Source organism: Vitis riparia, chromosome 12 (genome assembly GCF_004353265.1).
Source record: "Vitis riparia cultivar Riparia Gloire de Montpellier isolate 1030 chromosome 12, EGFV_Vit.rip_1.0, whole genome shotgun sequence".
In the NCBI taxonomy this organism is placed as follows: domain Eukaryota; kingdom Viridiplantae; phylum Streptophyta; class Magnoliopsida; order Vitales; family Vitaceae; genus Vitis; species Vitis riparia.
The window spans coordinates 19,201,101-19,219,411 of record NC_048442.1 but is presented as its reverse complement, the minus strand read 5'-3'; the positions used below and the strand labels follow the sequence as shown (position 1 = coordinate 19,219,411).

At 31.1% G+C, this 18,311-nt stretch overlaps 2 protein-coding genes across 3 annotated transcripts; both read left to right on the top strand.

Annotated features, from left to right (window-relative positions):
- The first annotated feature begins 6,410 nt into the window (after positions 1-6,410).
- Positions 6,411-9,875, top strand: LOC117926745 (ADP,ATP carrier protein 3, mitochondrial). Of its 2 annotated transcripts, none has more exons than XM_034846022.1 (4): positions 6,411-6,514; positions 7,615-8,122; positions 8,573-8,944; positions 9,312-9,875. In XM_034846022.1, exons 2-4 carry the CDS (start codon positions 7,637-7,639, stop codon positions 9,609-9,611), a joined length of 1,158 nt encoding a protein of 385 aa, XP_034701913.1. In that variant the 5' UTR covers positions 6,411-6,514; positions 7,615-7,636; the 3' UTR covers positions 9,612-9,875. The 2 variants fall into 2 exon arrangements, with proteins under 2 accessions (XP_034701913.1, XP_034701914.1); XM_034846023.1 differs by lacking the exon at positions 6,411-6,514 and adding an exon at positions 6,588-6,708.
- Positions 9,876-9,976: 101 nt separating this feature from the next.
- Positions 9,977-12,306, top strand: LOC117926744 (leucine-rich repeat extensin-like protein 4). The gene has a single exon (XM_034846021.1). It carries the CDS (start codon positions 10,908-10,910, stop codon positions 12,123-12,125), a length of 1,218 nt encoding a protein of 405 aa, XP_034701912.1. The 5' UTR covers positions 9,977-10,907; the 3' UTR covers positions 12,126-12,306.
- The last annotated feature ends 6,005 nt before the right edge of the window (positions 12,307-18,311 follow it).

Sequence of the window (18,311 nt, the reverse complement as noted above, 5' to 3'; positions counted from 1 at the left end):
CCCTCATGGAATTTATCCTATCCCCATACTTGTGATTCATGTCAACATTTTTAATTTTAATTTTTTTCAATTTCTATATTTCATGATTTTATAGTGTTCATATGCATGCAGCTTTTTATTATCTTTATTTTTTAGCTTTGGCCATATTTGATTATTTTCTATACCTATTGTATATAATATATCATTACAAAATATTAGATTCCATTTAACCTTGGATATGAATAGTAATTTTACTAGTTTAATCTACAAAATTATAAATTTTTTGTATTTCTATCAAACAAATTGGTTTGGAGATTAATGTGTGAATAATAAAATTTTGTTTACCTTTTAAGATGTTATGAACCCCAATACGAAGGTATCAACTAGGCATGGCCCAATGTTTGGTGGGATTTTAGGGGCTAACATATCATGTTGACACAACCCAATTGATAATCGTGTCGACTCATGGAAGCCAAATAGGCGACCCAACCTGACCCATGAGCCCTTGGACCGGTCATGCATGTGGGTCATGCCAATGGACTATTTCAATGGGACACTTAGGTGGGCTACCCTATTTTGTTAATATTTAATTTATTTTCTCAAGTCATTTTATGGAGTTAGAATTTTTTTTATTATTAAGTGAAATTTCTTTTTGTTATTTCAAACATCCTAAACAATTCTACTATATATATATATATATATATATATATATATATATATATATATTGTTAGGAATTTTAGGCTAATCCAACCTATGGTAATCACCCTAGAGGGGGGGTGAATAGGGTGATGGTCTCTTTTTCCCAAATTTAAACTATGTAAAAATAAGAGACAATTATATGCAAATATATAATAAACAAAATAAACACAATTGCATATAATTTAAAAGAGTAAGGGAAGAGAGAGTGCAAACACAAGATTTATAGTGGTTCGGCGCAACCCGGCCTACATCCACTCTCCTCAATCTCCTAACCGAGTGAGGGTTCCACTGATTCAAGGCTTCCACACCAAGCCTTCAAGCAATACAATTGTATTATGGTTCCAATCCACCCTCTTGGACTTTTGGCTCCAAGCACCCTTTACACTTCTCAAGAGATACCACACTCTTGGAAAACTTCCTCTCAAAGATTTACAATTAAAGATCTCACAAAATCCTAGTACAAAAGCTTTAAGCTCAAATGATACAAGAAACTAGGATTGAATGGTGCACTAAAGATATGCAAGTTTTGGAACAATGGTGCACTCAAAAACACTCTTCTAAGGCTCAAATATATTCAAGAATGATTTAGGAAGGTTAAGCTCTTTAAACAATGAAGATTGGAGCCTTTTTATAGAAGAAAAAAGCCAAACTAGTCGTTTGGGGTTCGTCCGGTCGAGCTGGGGGTCGACCGGTTGACTAGCCGTTAGCATTTAATGCTTGGCAGGTGACCGTTGGGCCTCGACCGGGCCTCGACCGGACCTCGACCGGACGAGGTTCAATCTTGACCGGTTGAACAACCGTTCTGGAAGAAAGAGAAAATTTTTGCATTTTTCGAACGGTCGACCGGTTACTGTTCATACCCCTCAACCGGTTGAGCTGGGGGTCAACCGGTTACTGTTCATCCGGTTCAACCGGTTGAGCCATTTTTGGCTCAACACCCAACTTTTTCAACTTAAAACCTTTAAAACAAGTTTGGAAAATATTTGACACAAGGTTTTAATTGAAAACATGAAATCATCCAATTTTAAAAGGATTTAAAATGAATTAATTCTTGGATGATTTTGGTGCATAAGTAAAGAATGTAATGCATGAACAAACCTAGTGCACCAACAACCTTACAAAGAGATCTTATGAAGCTTGGGTCTTGAAAAGCACTTCTCTTTGAGGTGACCTTCTTCTTCATGATTTCTCTTTGGCTTGATATGTCTTTGGATTGCCACTTTGGAAGTTGTCTTGCCTAATCACACTTGAAATATGATCATTAATTCTAAACCTTGTTTTGTTATCATCAAAATCAAGATTAACCAAACCTTGGTTTCACATATATATATTTATCAAGTTTGTAATTATAAAATGTTTACAAATTTCAAATTTTTGTTTTTAAAAAATAGAAAAAAATCAAATTTGAATTTGTTGTTGATCATAATAGCAATAAATTTAAAATGTTGGGATGCAAAATAAATTGAAATATAAAAAATATAATTTTTTTTATGGAATATTACAACAATTTACATTTAAAAAAAAAAAAAAGACAAGTAAGGATTGTATCGCTATAATTATTGATTTGCTTATTTAACCCTCAAACTAGTTGTTCAAAGTGACATATAGTGCGTGAAAAATTTAAATAAAAATAAATTAAATTATGTTGTAATATATTGTAATGATAGTATATTTATATCGTAAGTATAATGTATTTATGTCATACCTATATTTCATTACAAAAGTAATAATTCTAAAAATGCTTATTTATACCCTATTAGTCCTATTAGTATTAACATCCCGTATCGGTATATTAATAACATTCATCCAGTGCCTTGAAATTATTTAATAATTTATATATATATATATATATAAATTACAAGTCTTGTGAATTTAAATTAGTATTTTATTTGATTTCATAAATTATTTGTGATATAAGTATGTTGTGAAATATGGTATGATCATACAAAATTTTCCTAATTAGGTTTTATTGTAATGTAAGTGTATTTATATTGTAATTATAACACATTTTTGTTATTCATGTATTTTATAATAAAAGTATTAATATTGAAAATCATTTTTTATACCTTATTAATATTCAACATATCAAATGTATTAACATCATCCACTCGATGCATTAAGAAAAAAAATTATATATGAAAATTAAGAAAAAAAAACACTATGTAAAGGAAAAAAAAATCCTATAAATTTTTAAAAATTATTTTATTATAAAAATAAAAAATGATTAAACATTTTCCATACTTTTCTTATTATTTTTAGATAATCTGAATAAAAAATTAAACATTTTATCTTCTTTTAATTTAATATAAAAATATAATTTATCAATTTAATATATATATATATATATATATATATATATATATATATATATATATATATATATATATATATATATATATATATATATATGTGTGTGTGTGTGTGTGTGTGTGTGTGTGTGTGTGTGAAACCAAGGTTTGGTTAATCTTGATTTTGATGATAACAAAACAAGGTTTAGAACTAATGATCATATTTCAAGTGTGATTAGGCAAGACAACTTCCAGAGTGGCAATCCAAAGACAAATCAAGCCAAAGAGAAATCATGAAGAAGAAGACCACCTCAAAGACAGAAGAGTTTTTAAAGACCAAAGCTTCTTAGGATCTCTTTGTAAGGTTGTTGGGCATTAGGACTTTCATGCATTTCATTATTTATTTATGCATCAAAATCATCCAAGAGTAATATTGTTTTAAATATCTTAAGAATTTGATGATTTCATGTTTTCAACTAAAACCTTGTATTAAATGATTTTCAAATTTGTGTTAAAAGGTTTTAAGTTGAAAAAGGTTGAGTGTTGAGCCAAAAAAATGGCTCAATCGGTTCAACCGGTCGACCGGTTGTGCTCATCCGGTCGAGGACCGGTTGAGGGAGGCCAAAAACTTTCTCTCTTTCCCAGTGGCCTTCTCTTCCCTATAAGGTTGAACCTCAACCAGTTGAGGTCCGGTTGAGGCCTAACGGTCACTTTTCCTAATGGCTAGTCAACCGATCGACCCCTAACTCGACCGGTCGAACCCCCAACGACTAGTATGACTTTTTCCTTCTATAAAAAGGCTCCAAACTTCATTGTTTAAAAAACAAAACCTTCCAAAATATTTCTTGATTATATTTGAGTCTTGGAAGAGTATTTTTTAGTGTACCATTATTCCAAAACTTGCATATCTTTAGTGCACCATTCAATCCTAGTTTCTCTTGTATCATTTGAGCTTAAAGTTCTTGTACTAGGATTTTTGAGAGATCATTTTATTTGTAAATCTTTGAGAGGAATTTTTTCAAGTGAGGGGTATCACTTGAGAGGTTGTTCAAGAGTGGGATAACTCTTGAGAAGTGTAAAGGGTGCTTGGAGCCAAAAGTCCAAAAGGGTGAATTGGAACCATAATCCAATTGTAAAGAGATTGGAAGCTTGGTTGAAGCTTCAAGATAGTGGAATCCTCACTCGGTTAGGAGGTTAAGGAGAGTAGACGTAGGCAAGGAAGTGTCGAACCACTATAAACTCTCGTGTTTACTTTCTCTCTTCCCTACTATTTAATTTATATGCAATTGTCTTTATATTACTTATTATATACTTGCATATAATTGTCTCTTCATTCACATAGTTTATATTTGCGAAAAGAGACCATCACCCTATTCACCCCCCCCCCCCCCCCCCCCCCCCCCGCCCCCTCCCTCCCTCTAAGGTGATTATCATAGGTTGGATTAGTCTCAAATTCCTAACAATATATATATGAAAAAATCATTTTTATTATATAATTATAAAACTTATTTTTTTTTCTTAATAAAATTAAAAATTAGAATAAAAAATGTAAAAAAAAAACAATAAATGATATTTTGAAAATATTTTTTAGATTTTTGTTTTAAATAGTAAATTTAAATAACAAGTTATATATAATTCTAACTGTTAAACCCAAAATTTTGATTTAAATTTTGAATGTCAATGATTACAATAAATGTGGGTTCCATGAACCATAAATGTTTTGACAAATGTTTTGAATTTTAAAAGTTTTAGTTGAAGGGCAGTTTTGATATTTAAGACTGTTAAAGTCCTCCCCAAGAATTATTAAAAGAGACTGTCATTTCCAGTAATTATTCCAACCTAGCCCACCCTATCGGGTAATTCTCCCATTTATAATTTATTTACCTAAATTAAAAAATAGAATTGTGTGTATAAGAGAAACATTAAAGTTATGACTTATAGTGTATCAATTTTGATATAATATTTTTTAATGATTAGATTTATTTTTGGAGTTACAAATTATTTTTAAAAATGGTTAAATTCATTAATGATTTCAATATAAAGTGTCACTTGATTTGAAGTTCATTTTTATAATGAGAAAATTTATAAAATTATAATTATGTGAAAAAAAATAATAGAATCATTATGAACCAATTTTTATCCATAAATTTCTAGTATTAATGAGTTTATTATTTGAATTTCAAGTTATTTTAAAATTTTACTAAACTCTTTAATGAGTTCATCATATCAAGTCTTATTTAATTTGAAATTTATTTTTTGGTAAAAAAAAATAAAAAATAAAGATTTTATGTAGAGAAGAAACAATAAAGTCATTTTAGAATATTTTTTTCTATAAAATTTTTTTATTGATTGGATCAATAATTGAGTTCTAAGTTATTTAAAAAAATTACTAAACTCATTAATGAATCTAACACATTGAGTCTTATTTAATTTGGAGTTCATTTACCTAGTAAAAAAAATGGGTAAATAGAAATTCTATATAAAAGAGAAACAATAAAGTTATTTTAAACCACGGTAAATTTTTAGTATTAATTTATTCACTTTTTGAGTTTTAAATTACATTTAAAAATTACTAGACTTATTAATGAATTCAAAGTATTAAATTTTGTTTAATTTGGAGTTTATTTGTCTAATGAAAAAACTAAAATAATAATAATTATATGTAGAAAATAAATGATGAAGTCATTCTAAACCAATTTATATCTATAATTTTTTTGGTATTAATTAAACTTATGCTGCACTAATCCTTTAAAAAGACATTTAGCAAAAAAGAATTTAACTTTCTTTAAAGAAAAGAATGTTCATCAATTGTTTTTTTTAAAAAGAGCTTCACAATTTTATTCTAAAATTTATGAAAAAAAATTTGTTTGAAAATGTTATTATTTTCAAGAAAAAGAGTTTAAGAAATAGTTAAGGAGAACATTGAATTTTTATTGAAAAGATATTTTAATTTATTAAAATTAATTTTTGGATTTTTATGAAAAATATTTTTTTCAATTAAAAACAAAATTTTCGGGACTATTTTATTTAATTTTTTTATGGGATTATTAAAAACTAATTTTTTGAATTATTTTATAAAAGAAAAAGTTGTTTTATTTCAAGAAAAATTTCTTGAACTTATTTTCATTATATATATATATATATATATATTAAATAAAAATATTATAAATTGAATATTTTTTAATTAAAAAGAAGAAATTTTTTTTTTTTGTAAAATTATTTAAATATTTTGTTAATTTTATATATACTTTAATTTTCATAAGATAATTTAACATATGGTTAGATCCCGAGACATGGGTAACCGATCCTATGATAAGGAGTGCGGCATTTGGATGGGCCGAATCGGAAATTACAATCTCCAACCGGGTCGGGATTCAATCAGACAGAACATTCATACTGTAGTGGCACGACAGCAATTCGGACAAAGAATAAGGTGAATTACTTATTTGCCACTAACCCTAAGGTCTCTCTTTTTTCTCATTTCAACTCCGTACATCTTGGAAGAAGAGTGAGCGGTGGTCTCTCTCGGCGACCTTCACGGGTTAAGGTTTTTTTTCTTCAACTCTTATTTGATCTCTCGTCTCCTTGGATCTAGTATTGCATCTATGTTTGGTTCCCGAGAAAGGGGAAGAAAAAGAAAATTTTGAATTTTTGTCTTGTGTAGCAGAAAAGTGGGTCAACCAAGCTAGACTTGCTTGTATTAGTCTGTGATGACTTAAGATTCTAGCCTCTCGTGTGCTGGTGAAAATTAATGATTTGGAGCTCTGTTTTTATTTTTATTTTTAAATGATTTTCATCTACTGTGCAACTAAACTGAGGATTGCTTTGAATAGCGGATCATGGTTTTTTCTTTTTCTTTTTTGCTTCAATCATCATTTCGTAGCTTCTGTTTGGTTGCTGAGAAAACAAAGGAAAAGAAAGGGAAGGAAAAGTCTTGAATCTTGTATCTTGTGTTGCTTTTGTTTTATTTGAGAAAGTGAACAACTGAACTTAGCTAAACCGTTTTTGTTACTCCCAGTTGACTGAGGATTAGTGTGTATAGTTATGATTTGGAGATGGAAGTGGTTAGCTAGTAGTGATAATTGATTTATTACTTAATGTTAGGCGAAATGTTACGATCCTGATGTTGTATGCATATTTGGGACTACAATGGGATTAGAATGTGCGTCGTGCTTTTAATTTGGTAGATCTGCTTGATAGAAATAGCTTGATGTGATATTTCATTTTCATCTCTATTTTGAAAATTTTTGTAATGAAAATTAACCTTTTAAGTTTATGTTCCAGAATTGCATTGGTTTTCAGAAAATTAAAAAACTGGTCTCAACAAAGGCAAATAGCAGATTTAATGAGCCTAGTTGAATTGAGGTTTTTGTTTCCTCAAGATCAAGATAAGCAAAAATCTGGTAATAAAAGATCTTGTTATCAAAATCTTATGGCTGAAGTTGTCTAGGTTTAGATATTCATTTGAAAAACGGTTACTATCTTCCTTGGGACAGGAAAAGGCACCATGTGAATGAAATTTTTTTCCAAACCACCCATGGCTGTGTACAAATTTCTGTCAAATATGCTGAATTACATTCATTTTCTTTTTCCTAGAGACCGTCCTTTGCATTTCCTCTTGTATAATGTGGAAATTTTCCTTTATAGGTCACCGTTCTTAGTTTCAAACATGGCGGATGGATCACAGCATTCGTCAATATTTCAGAAAATAAATGGGCAGTCTTCTCTCTTTTCTACATTGTCGCCTAATTTGCAGTCCAGAAATACCAGTGTACACAGTCTGAGCAGTGCCTATGTGAATGGAGGTTTGCAGACTTCTTTGCTGCCAGCAGGCAGTGGCAATGGCAATGGCCTGGCCCTTGTATCACCCTTGTCTCCCATCTTTGCTCAAGCTCCTGCGGAGAAAGGTGCAAAAGGTTTTCTGATTGATTTCCTCATGGGAGGAGTTTCTGCTGCAGTCTCCAAGTCAGCTGCTGCACCAATTGAGCGAGTTAAGCTCTTGATTCAGAATCAGGATGAGATGATTAAGGCTGGCAGGTTGTCTGAACCATACAAGGGAATTACTGACTGCTTTGCCAGAACTATTAAGGATGAAGGTGTCATTGCCCTTTGGAGAGGCAACACTGCTAATGTTATTAGATATTTCCCCACTCAGGTCACTTTCCTTTCCCTTCATGTTTTTTAGTCCTGCATTTTATCTTCCTTTTTTTTCCTGTTGCTGATGAAAGTGTAAATACATATTTTTTAGTATGGAAAGGAAAAAAAGTACTCTTCCACAAATTACTCCCCCTGAAAGCACCTAAAGATACCCACTATCAATATTTAAATTTTGATTTTTCCCCCTTTTTTGGGCTGCAAGCCAAGAGATGAGGTTTTATTTGGTAGCCTTTTTGATCTATCATTTAGTAGAAACATCAGACACTGAGATTAACAAAGAGGGTTAAATGTGGCCTTTGTTACTTGTGTGTATGTATATATGGTTTTTCTGTTTTTTTATCCTCTAATTATCCTTCTTAAATATATACACACACATATATGGTTTTTCTGTTCTTGTATCCTCTAGTTATCCTTCTTAAATATTTAAGTTGTGTATGTACCCACTCAGGCCCTGAACTTCGCTTTCAAGGATTACTTCAAGAGACTCTTCAACTTCAAGAAAGACAGGGATGGCTACTGGAAATGGTTTGCTGGGAACTTGGCATCTGGTGGTGCTGCTGGTGCTTCTTCTCTTCTATTTGTTTATTCGCTAGATTATGCCCGTACACGTTTGGCCAATGATGCTAAGGCTGCTAAAAAGGGTGGTGAAAGGCAATTTAATGGTTTGATTGATGTGTACAAGAAAACCATCAAATCTGATGGCATTGCGGGGCTTTATCGTGGATTCAACATCTCATGTGTTGGAATTATAGTGTACCGTGGGCTCTATTTTGGAATGTATGATTCACTGAAACCTGTGGTCCTGGTTGGTGATATGCAGGTATGTGAAATTATGGGGACCGGAACCCTTAGATCATATCACATCCCTTCCCAGAGGACCTGCCCTCATTTGTTCTATATTCGTTATCTTTGCTTTACAGTTCAGTTTACTATGAGAAGAAAAATGTGGAACTCGCATAATATTGCATTATATTGGTCTTTGTTATTCGGTCTATCTCAACCAGTTGGACTATTTAAAGCATCAAGTGAACCAATATTATTAGAATTGGCCACTGAACCAGAAATATCTGAATTTATTTCTTCTGCATGAACAATGAGAATTCTGGTTTTTATGTATTGCATGGTATAATCGTTATTTTCTAGGCAGGCTATTCATTACTGTCATGACTGTATTTGGTGATATGCAGGATAGTTTCTTGGCTAGTTTCTTGCTGGGATGGGGAATCACAATTGGTGCAGGATTGGCTTCTTACCCAATTGATACAGTGCGTAGAAGGATGATGATGACCTCAGGAGAAGCTGTCAAATACAAGAGCTCTTTCGATGCATTCTCACAGATCCTGAAGAATGAAGGTGCTAAATCACTCTTTAAAGGCGCCGGTGCAAACATCCTGCGTGCTGTTGCAGGTGCTGGTGTGCTTGCTGGTTATGATAAGTTGCAGCTCCTTGTACTTGGCAAGAAATATGGATCCGGTGGCGGCGGCTAAGGTGACTACGGTTGTTGGTTATGGTTGATGATGACGATGGAGTGTGATGAATGTTTAGGTTCTCTTTCCTTTCAAGTCTCAATAATTTTGGTTGAACACACAAAGTCTCTTATATTTTCCCAGTACTGGCGAATTGATATTAGCATTTATAGTTCCAAACCTCCTATTTCAATTTTTAACTGTTATCTGTGCTTGAACTTGAAGGTGTTGTTGATCTTAATGGTTCTTTTGGTGAGAGAATAGTTAAAGGACGGTTTACGCAAAGTTTGTTGTGTGTTTCAAATATGTCATCTGTGATATCTTGTGGAGCACTTTTTCCTCTTTTCTTTTACTTCATCACTTGGAGCTTGATTCGTATAGTACCAACACGTCTTTGGTAAACAGAATTGCATAGTATATTCATCAATTTATCCTCTGAAAGATATTTGCTTCCTAGACCCAGAGAAAGAAAGCAGACCCACCATGATATCCTCACCCAAAATACCCTGTTGTGGGCATCTGTGATGTTTAGACACTTTTTTAACTCTTGCAGAGCTCCTGAAGAAAGAGTCTTCCAAACATGGTTGGGGAGGGGCAGGTTTAGCTGTTTGGTTTTGGTTGTGGGTTGCTGGTTTGAAGCTATTTTTCACACTATCCATTTCTATGGAAATAAAATGCAGATAAATGTATGATGATGAGCCTCACCAAACAATTCCATTTTGTTTCTGAATACCAATCTTTAGTCTTATTATGTCTTATGCTAATCATACAGTTCTTGAAAAGGCATTAGTTTGTTTGCCTCTAGACCTCTGTTAGAATACATGTCAATCCCTTAAAACTGAAGAAATCCCTCCTGCCCAGGGGATTTGTAACTGTCTCTCTCCAGCTCCACTTCAAACCACACTGAAAACTACATGGAAGGAGGTAAGTCTTTATCGTGCGCATCAATCTAAAGCTGCCATCTGCCATCTGCGACTAGCCTTCAAATATACACTGCCTTCAAACTCCATCTCTGTATCTGAGTGCTAGGGTTGATGCGAATCTAAAGATCCTAGGCACCCAAAAAACATAAGTGAATGAAAAGCAATGTCGAGGGACAAGGTTATCAACACAGTTCTCCTATTTGTAACGGTTAACTGTCACTGTAAACAGGTCATTTTCCTTTGGATAATGGCATCTAGAGACTGTAGAAGAGGTCGGTGGTCTTACTGGGCATGGATTACTTGATTAAGTAGAGGACTGAACATTTGGATTGAAAGGGAAATAACTCCTACAAAAACCAACAGGCTCAGTGTTTTATTATCATAAACTGAAGCAATGGCTTCATCTTCTTCTTCCATGGCAACCCATTTCTTAATCCTCCTGCTCCTACAATTTTCTTTCTTATTCAACAATCTGGCTGCAAAACATGGCAGCCCTGCTACCCGTCATCACCGTGCCCACAACCGCCCTCACAACCACTCCTCCACATCAAACCCCAGACTCCAACAAGCTTACATTGCCTTCCAAGCATGGAAGCGCGTAATCTACTCTGACCCCAACAAAGTCACCTCCAACTGGGTTGGTCCCTCGGTCTGCAGCTACAAGGGTGTGTACTGCACAGCAGCTCTAGATGACCCCAAAATCAAAGTTGTCGCTGGTATTGACCTCAATCTTGCGAACATAGCCGGCTCCCTCCCTGATGAGCTCGGTCTCCTGACCGACCTGGCCCTGCTCCATCTAAACTCCAACCGCTTCTGTGGAATCATCCCAGAAACCTTTGCCAACCTCACTCTCCTATTTGAGCTTGATATCAGCAACAACAGATTTGTTGGCCCCTTCCCTTCAGTTGTGGTCTCTCTTCCTACCCTGAAATTTCTCGACATTCGCTTCAATGAATTCGAGGGGGCATTGCCTCCTGATGTTTTCAACAGAGGCCTTGATGCAATCTTTGTTAATAATAACCTCTTCAGTTCAGTAATACCATCAACTTTCGGCACGAGTTCGGCTTCTGTAGTGGTATTTGCCAACAACAAATTTGGAGGTTGCCTGCCTCCAAGTATTGCAAATTTTGCAGATACCTTAGAGGAGCTTTTATTGTTCAACACCAGCTTGTCAGGTTGTTTGCCACAGGAAATCGGTTTCCTATACAAACTGAGGGTGCTGGATGTGAGCTTCAACAAGGTAGTAGGCACCATACCCTACAGCCTTGCAGGATTAGCTCACTTGGAGCAACTGGTCTTAAGCCACAACATGATGACTGGGAACATACCTGAGGGGATTTGCATTCTCCCAAATTTGATGAACTTCACATTCTCTTACAACTTCTTCTGTGAGGAGGAGGGCATTTGCCAGAACCTGACATCAAATGGGATCAAGTATGACGATCGGAGAAACTGTTTGCCGGATAAACCACTTCAGAGGAGCAAGAAGCAATGTGAGGCTGTATACAAACACCCTGTTGACTGTCTTGAGCATCACTGCAGTGGAGGTGGCGGTGGTACAGGAGCTGCTGTTGCTCCAATGCATGCAGCATCACCTCCCACCCATTCCTAGTTGTATCCAAACCTCCAACTAGAATCTTCAACACCTTTTGCTCAAAATAAAAGTCCAATCTTGGGGACAAGAAATCTTGTGAATAATAATGAAGTTTGTTCATGTACATTCATCCAAGAGAAGATCATGTGTTGTTCCATAACTCCAATAATAAAACTACATATGTTAGCTTGGGTTGTAATAAACCAGAGCATTGATCCAGCTGAGACAAATTGGAATTTGAATTTTTAAGAATCTGAAACTTGGCCAACAATTCCTCAAGTCAAGGAGCAACCCCAAAAATAGTATGTGGTCACAATTACTACCTGAAGAATGACTCTAAAGATAGCATGTGGTAGGTGGGGTGACAGTCAAAGTAACCCTAAAGAAACAAAAAAGTTAGGTCAGGTTTTGATTATCATCTGAACAGGGATTTAAAAGGATATATGATAAGTTGCAATGCGGATACTAAGGTACTAACTAAAAAGGTGATAAAAAATCAAACCTAAAAATAATATTCAACTATGTCATAATTTTAGAAATATTCCGAGTGTTTGTTTTTTTTTTTTACTTAATTTTAAATGGAATTTAAAACTAAATATTGCTTAATAGTGTTAAGTATTAGATTGTTTATTTTTATAATATTTTGTTTTTATTAATTAAGTATTAAAAAGTAAAAAAAAAAACCAATATATTATTTTTTTTCCATTTAGAAAAAGTCAAATATATTTTTTTTATTCAATAAAAAATTTATAATAAATCATGAAAAAATAGAAAAAAATAAACAATTTAAAGTCTGAAAGCAAATTATTTTCAACGAAAAGTTAGAAAAACAAACACACTCTTAATTTAGTGATAAGCCTGTTATGATTCAATATGGTGAGTAATTTTAAACTTTAATTATTATAAACATAATATATCCAATTAAAATTTTGAAATACAAAAAAAGGCTTAACATTTTATAAAAAATCATCAAAAACATTCAAAAGAGTTAAAAATAGTAATAAAATAAATCACTAGTTATTTTTCATTGATTTTAATGATATATATATATATATATATATATATATATATATATATATATATATATTTGTAAAAAAATCTTAATTTTTTTATATAACTAAATATAAATTAATTGAAAGTGATGAAATCTTTTATTGAAAATTTTCTATGATATGTTAATCATCATTAACACCTCATGTAAAATATAAGTAATTAATTACAATTTGATTGGTATTATTTCTAATCTATTTGTCAAACCATGTTATCTTCTATAGTTTAAACTAAACATAAATTCTCTTTATATGAATAATTAGATAAAATTTTATCAAAAATTAAATAGTATATAATTTAATGCAATTATATAGTTTAGTTGTAAATTAGTCTTAATTTAATTAAATTTCAAAAATAAAAAATTTAAAAAATTTTAAGATTGAAAGAATTATAGGTTGAGAAACTTATTTAATATATTATTAACACTTATTTAATAAATTTTGTGAAATATTTTATTTCATTTTTAAATCTTATTGAAATTTTAATACGTCATTCTTTTATAAAAATTAAAAAGAGACTAAGAAATTGAATACCTACAAATTCAATTGAAAAATAAGTTATAATAATCTTCAAACCAAACTTTGTAACATCTCTAGAAAAATTTGACATGATCGACTATATATTACAAATATATTTTTTAACTAAACAATCTGTTGTTTTATTTACTTCCTTAAAAATATGACAACAATTATAAATATTTAAATCTCGATATAACTTCCAAATATCATTCATTAATAACATAATAAAACTAGGAATATTACTTTTTCTTGTAACAATCGAATATTATTTTTGAGTCACTTTTAATCTCTAGGTTTAAGAGTTCATTATTCTTGGCAATTAACATGTCATCTCTTACAACCATACATTTTCAGAATAATTATTAAAACATTGCCTATTGTCTATATTCCGAAATTTTAATATATCATTAATACACAACCTCTAAAAGAGTGGCTTAATATCACCAAAAATAATTGAAAAAATATATCTTATAATAGAATTAGAAACAAAAAACAAAATTATGACTTATGATCATGGTTAATATTTATAAAAACTAAAAATATTAATGTTTTCTATTTTTTAAAAATAGTAAAAGTAAAATGATTGGATGACAAAGAATTTTTCCTACGCGTAGTATCAACTTTTTGTTGCATTTAATCATCAAATGTTATAAAATAAGAATAAAAAGTCCTAAAAGTGCATAAGATAATTTGGAAAAAAAATGAAAAATTTTATAAGTTAATAAAAAGTTCATTATTTCTCTTTCAACATAGTTTTGTTATTATTATTATTATTATTATTCTAAATATTTATATTAAGACTATTATTTTTAAAGTTAATGTTATTATTGTTATGATTTGTTTTTATTAGAAATTTTTAGCATTTTCTACCACAATCATGAAATATTTATCATACATTCATACATGTTAATATGATTGACCATGCCTTATTAAATATGAGATTTTTCCCTCTTTTAATAGGCACAAATTATGCATTAAAAGGTTCTCAAACATGAGATACAAGTTTTTAATCTTAAACCAAAATTGTTGAATGGAGTTTCCAAATCTCTAATACTCAATTTTTGTATGCTTCTTATTCAAATTCCAACAAAATGGAAATTACAAGAATATTAATTTTATAATAATTTATATTTTAAAACATATAATTATAGATTATATAACTATTGTAAATATATATATCTAAATTTTTTTTTGGTCACTCTTATAAAATAGGAAATCCCTTATTTAGACCAAGATATCATATCATATTCTATATTTGGTTGATAATTGGATAGATAAAATAAGTTATCACATCACTTATCTTATTTATTGTTAAACCAAAGATATGATATAATAAATGTTGGGATATATTATCCATATATATATTTTTTAATTTTATCCCTTTTACATGAGATATGTCAATCTCATGCTAAGATATGAGATATACATATCTCATATATCAAAAATTTATTTTTCAGTAATTTTTTTTAATACACTCATTTTCTAAAATAATTTTTTATTATTATAAATTAAATTTATGATTAAAAAAGAAAAAATTTAAAAAATATTTATAATACAATATTAATATATGACATATAAAAATTATATATATATATATATATATATATTAAATGATGTAATATTAAAAAAAATATTTGTAAAATTCACATATTTCAATCATGAATATTGTTAAACATAACAAAAATTCTATTTTTTCAAATAGAAAATATTTGAATGTGATATAACTTTTATTTTAAACATTGAAAATAATATATATTTCATATTATTTTTTATTTATTTCAAAAATTAAATATAGATGTAAAAATGGGATAAGATACTTTACACCATAGCCATAAGACATATGTATCCAAGGATATCATATCTCATATCTTAGATATACATATCCTATCATATCTTATCCCACCAACCAAATATGCCCTGAACCCTAAACCCCAAACCTCAAACCTTAAACCCTAAACCTTAAACACTAACCCCAAACCCAAACCCTAAACCCCAAAACTCTAAACCCTAAAACCTTAAACCCTAAAACCCCAAACCCCAAACCCTAAACCCAAATCCCAAACCCTAAACCCCCTACACCCTAAACATTAAACCCCCTAAAAACCCGAAACCATAAATCCTAAAAACCCTCACTAGATATGTAGCTAAACGCTACATCAAGAGGGAGAGAATTCATCTCTACAAATTTTGGCGAAGATAATTTGGTACATTAGTGGAAGATACCAAGGATTTTGAGTAACAATAGAGCAGACACTATATTAATCAAATATACAAAGTTGTGAATATAAGTCCTCCAAAGCTGAACCAACGACAAATGAGAAGGTTAGACACAATTAACAACAATCATACTATTGGGATTGAGCTCCAAAAAGCAAGACATGATGTAACAAAGCTAGACTTAACTATCCCATTGTTATCCTTTTGGTATATTGACATTGATTTGAGCATTCAACTCATGTCACTTACATTGTACATGACTTGAGTGCATTAGGAGTTACATAAAAGATACAAGTCATAAGTTTTTTATAAGTAGATAAGTTGTCCACAATCAGTGTATGGATTTGGACAATCCAATATAAATTGTAGTGCATCACGTCCTAATTGGAGGAATGGTTTGTCTTGACCGTTGGGATGAGTTTCCCATGGTGAGTGCACTAATATATGTGATACACATTGGATAGAACCTATTATGAATCATGATGCAAAACTATCAATTTTCATGATTCACCAAGCTACTATACTAGATGAACTCTCAACCTTGAAAGGATATTGAGTTAGTGCAAAAATAAAAAAGAGGCTTTGAACTATGAGTGAGACTCTAAAGTGGTCACATATTCAAAGATATCATATCCCATTAGAAATCATATATTAGGACATTTATATCATATCATATCATATTTTATCTTATCAATCAAACACACCCTAAGCCCCAAACCTTATACTCCAAACCCCAAACCTCAAACACAAAACCCTAAACCCTAAAACATAAATCCCAAATCTTAAACCCTAAACCTTAAAACCTTAAACCCTAAACCCTGAACCCCAAATCCTAAATTCCAAATCCTAAACCTAAAACTCTAAACCCTAAACCCTAAAACCCTAAATCCTAAACCTCCTACAAACCCTAAACCCCCTAAAAACCCTCACTAGATATTTAGCTAAATGCTACATCAAGAGGGAGAGAGTTTATCTCTACAAATTTTGGCGAGGATACTTTGGTACATTAATGGAAGATACCAAAGATTTTAAGCAACAACAAAGTAGACAATGTATTAATCAAAGATACAAAGAATTTAAGTACACTTAGGTAACCACTGAATAGTAAACTAATGGATGAATTGTGAATATAAGTCCTTTAAAGCTGAACCAGTGGTAAACAAAGAGGTTAGACACAATTAACAACAATCATATTATTGAGATTGGGCCTCAAAAAGCAAGACATGATGTAACAAAGTTAGACTTAACTATCCCCTTGCTATTCCTTTGGTATATTGATAGTGTTTCAAGCATTTCAGTTCATGTCTCTTACATTGTACCTGACTTGGGTGCATTAAGAGTTGCACAAAAGATACAAATCATGGGTTCTTTGAAAGTAGACAAGTTGTCCACGGTCAATTCATGGATTTGGACAATTTAATAGAGAATGTAGTGCATCACCTTTTAATTAAAGAGATGGCTTGTCTTAGCTGTCAAGATGGGTTTCACATGATGAGTGCACTAGTAAATTTAAATACAAAAGGTTTTTTCCTATAGTGTTGTTGATAAAAGCATTATTGAAAATGTGCTTTTATAAAAATCACTCTCTAACTTCAGATTACATTTTCATTATCCAAACACAACATATAGAGTAAAATGAGACAAAAAAATAGCAACATAAATCACTACAACGGATGATGTTGTCTCCAACTTGTCATGTGCTCAAACCACACACATCACGTGCATGCCGATGTGGCAAACACACAAGCCATCCTGTGTCGTCTCAGAAAAAGCCACTCATCTCTGTGTTGTCTTTCTTCTATTTCTCCATCGTTTTTCTCCCTTATTTTCCAACTCTTTCTCTTTGTCTCTAGTAGTGGCTATGGAAGCATTGAAGAAAAATATTATGTTATAGTCATCATTCATAAATTGTAAGATAAGTAATGATATTTTATATTATTATTAAAAAATTAAATAATTTTAAATATTAATTATGAAAATGTATCAAATTAAACATTATTAACAACACTTAAAAAAAAAGTTTTAGATTTTATATAAAAAAAATTATCAAAAATATTTAAATGAAATTTTCAAAAGAATTAAAAAAAAAAAGTCATTACAAATTCTCAATAATTTTAATCATTTTGTAGCGAAATCCTTTAAAATTATTTTAAAGAATTCAATAATTTTTATTATAAATATTTTTTAGTGGAGATTAAGACTTTAATAGATACCAAATCAATACTTTGATTTTTTTTTTTCCTCAATAACCATGTATATAAAGTTTTTATTTTTTATTTATTTATTTTAACTTATGTTTCATATAATAAATTTCTAAAACACTAGTTATTAGTAAAGGCTTAGAGCCCCTACTCCTAAGTTGGAGCAGCAAGCAACAACTTAACTTGACGTAGGCTAAGTGCTTGCTCATGAGCGCCTA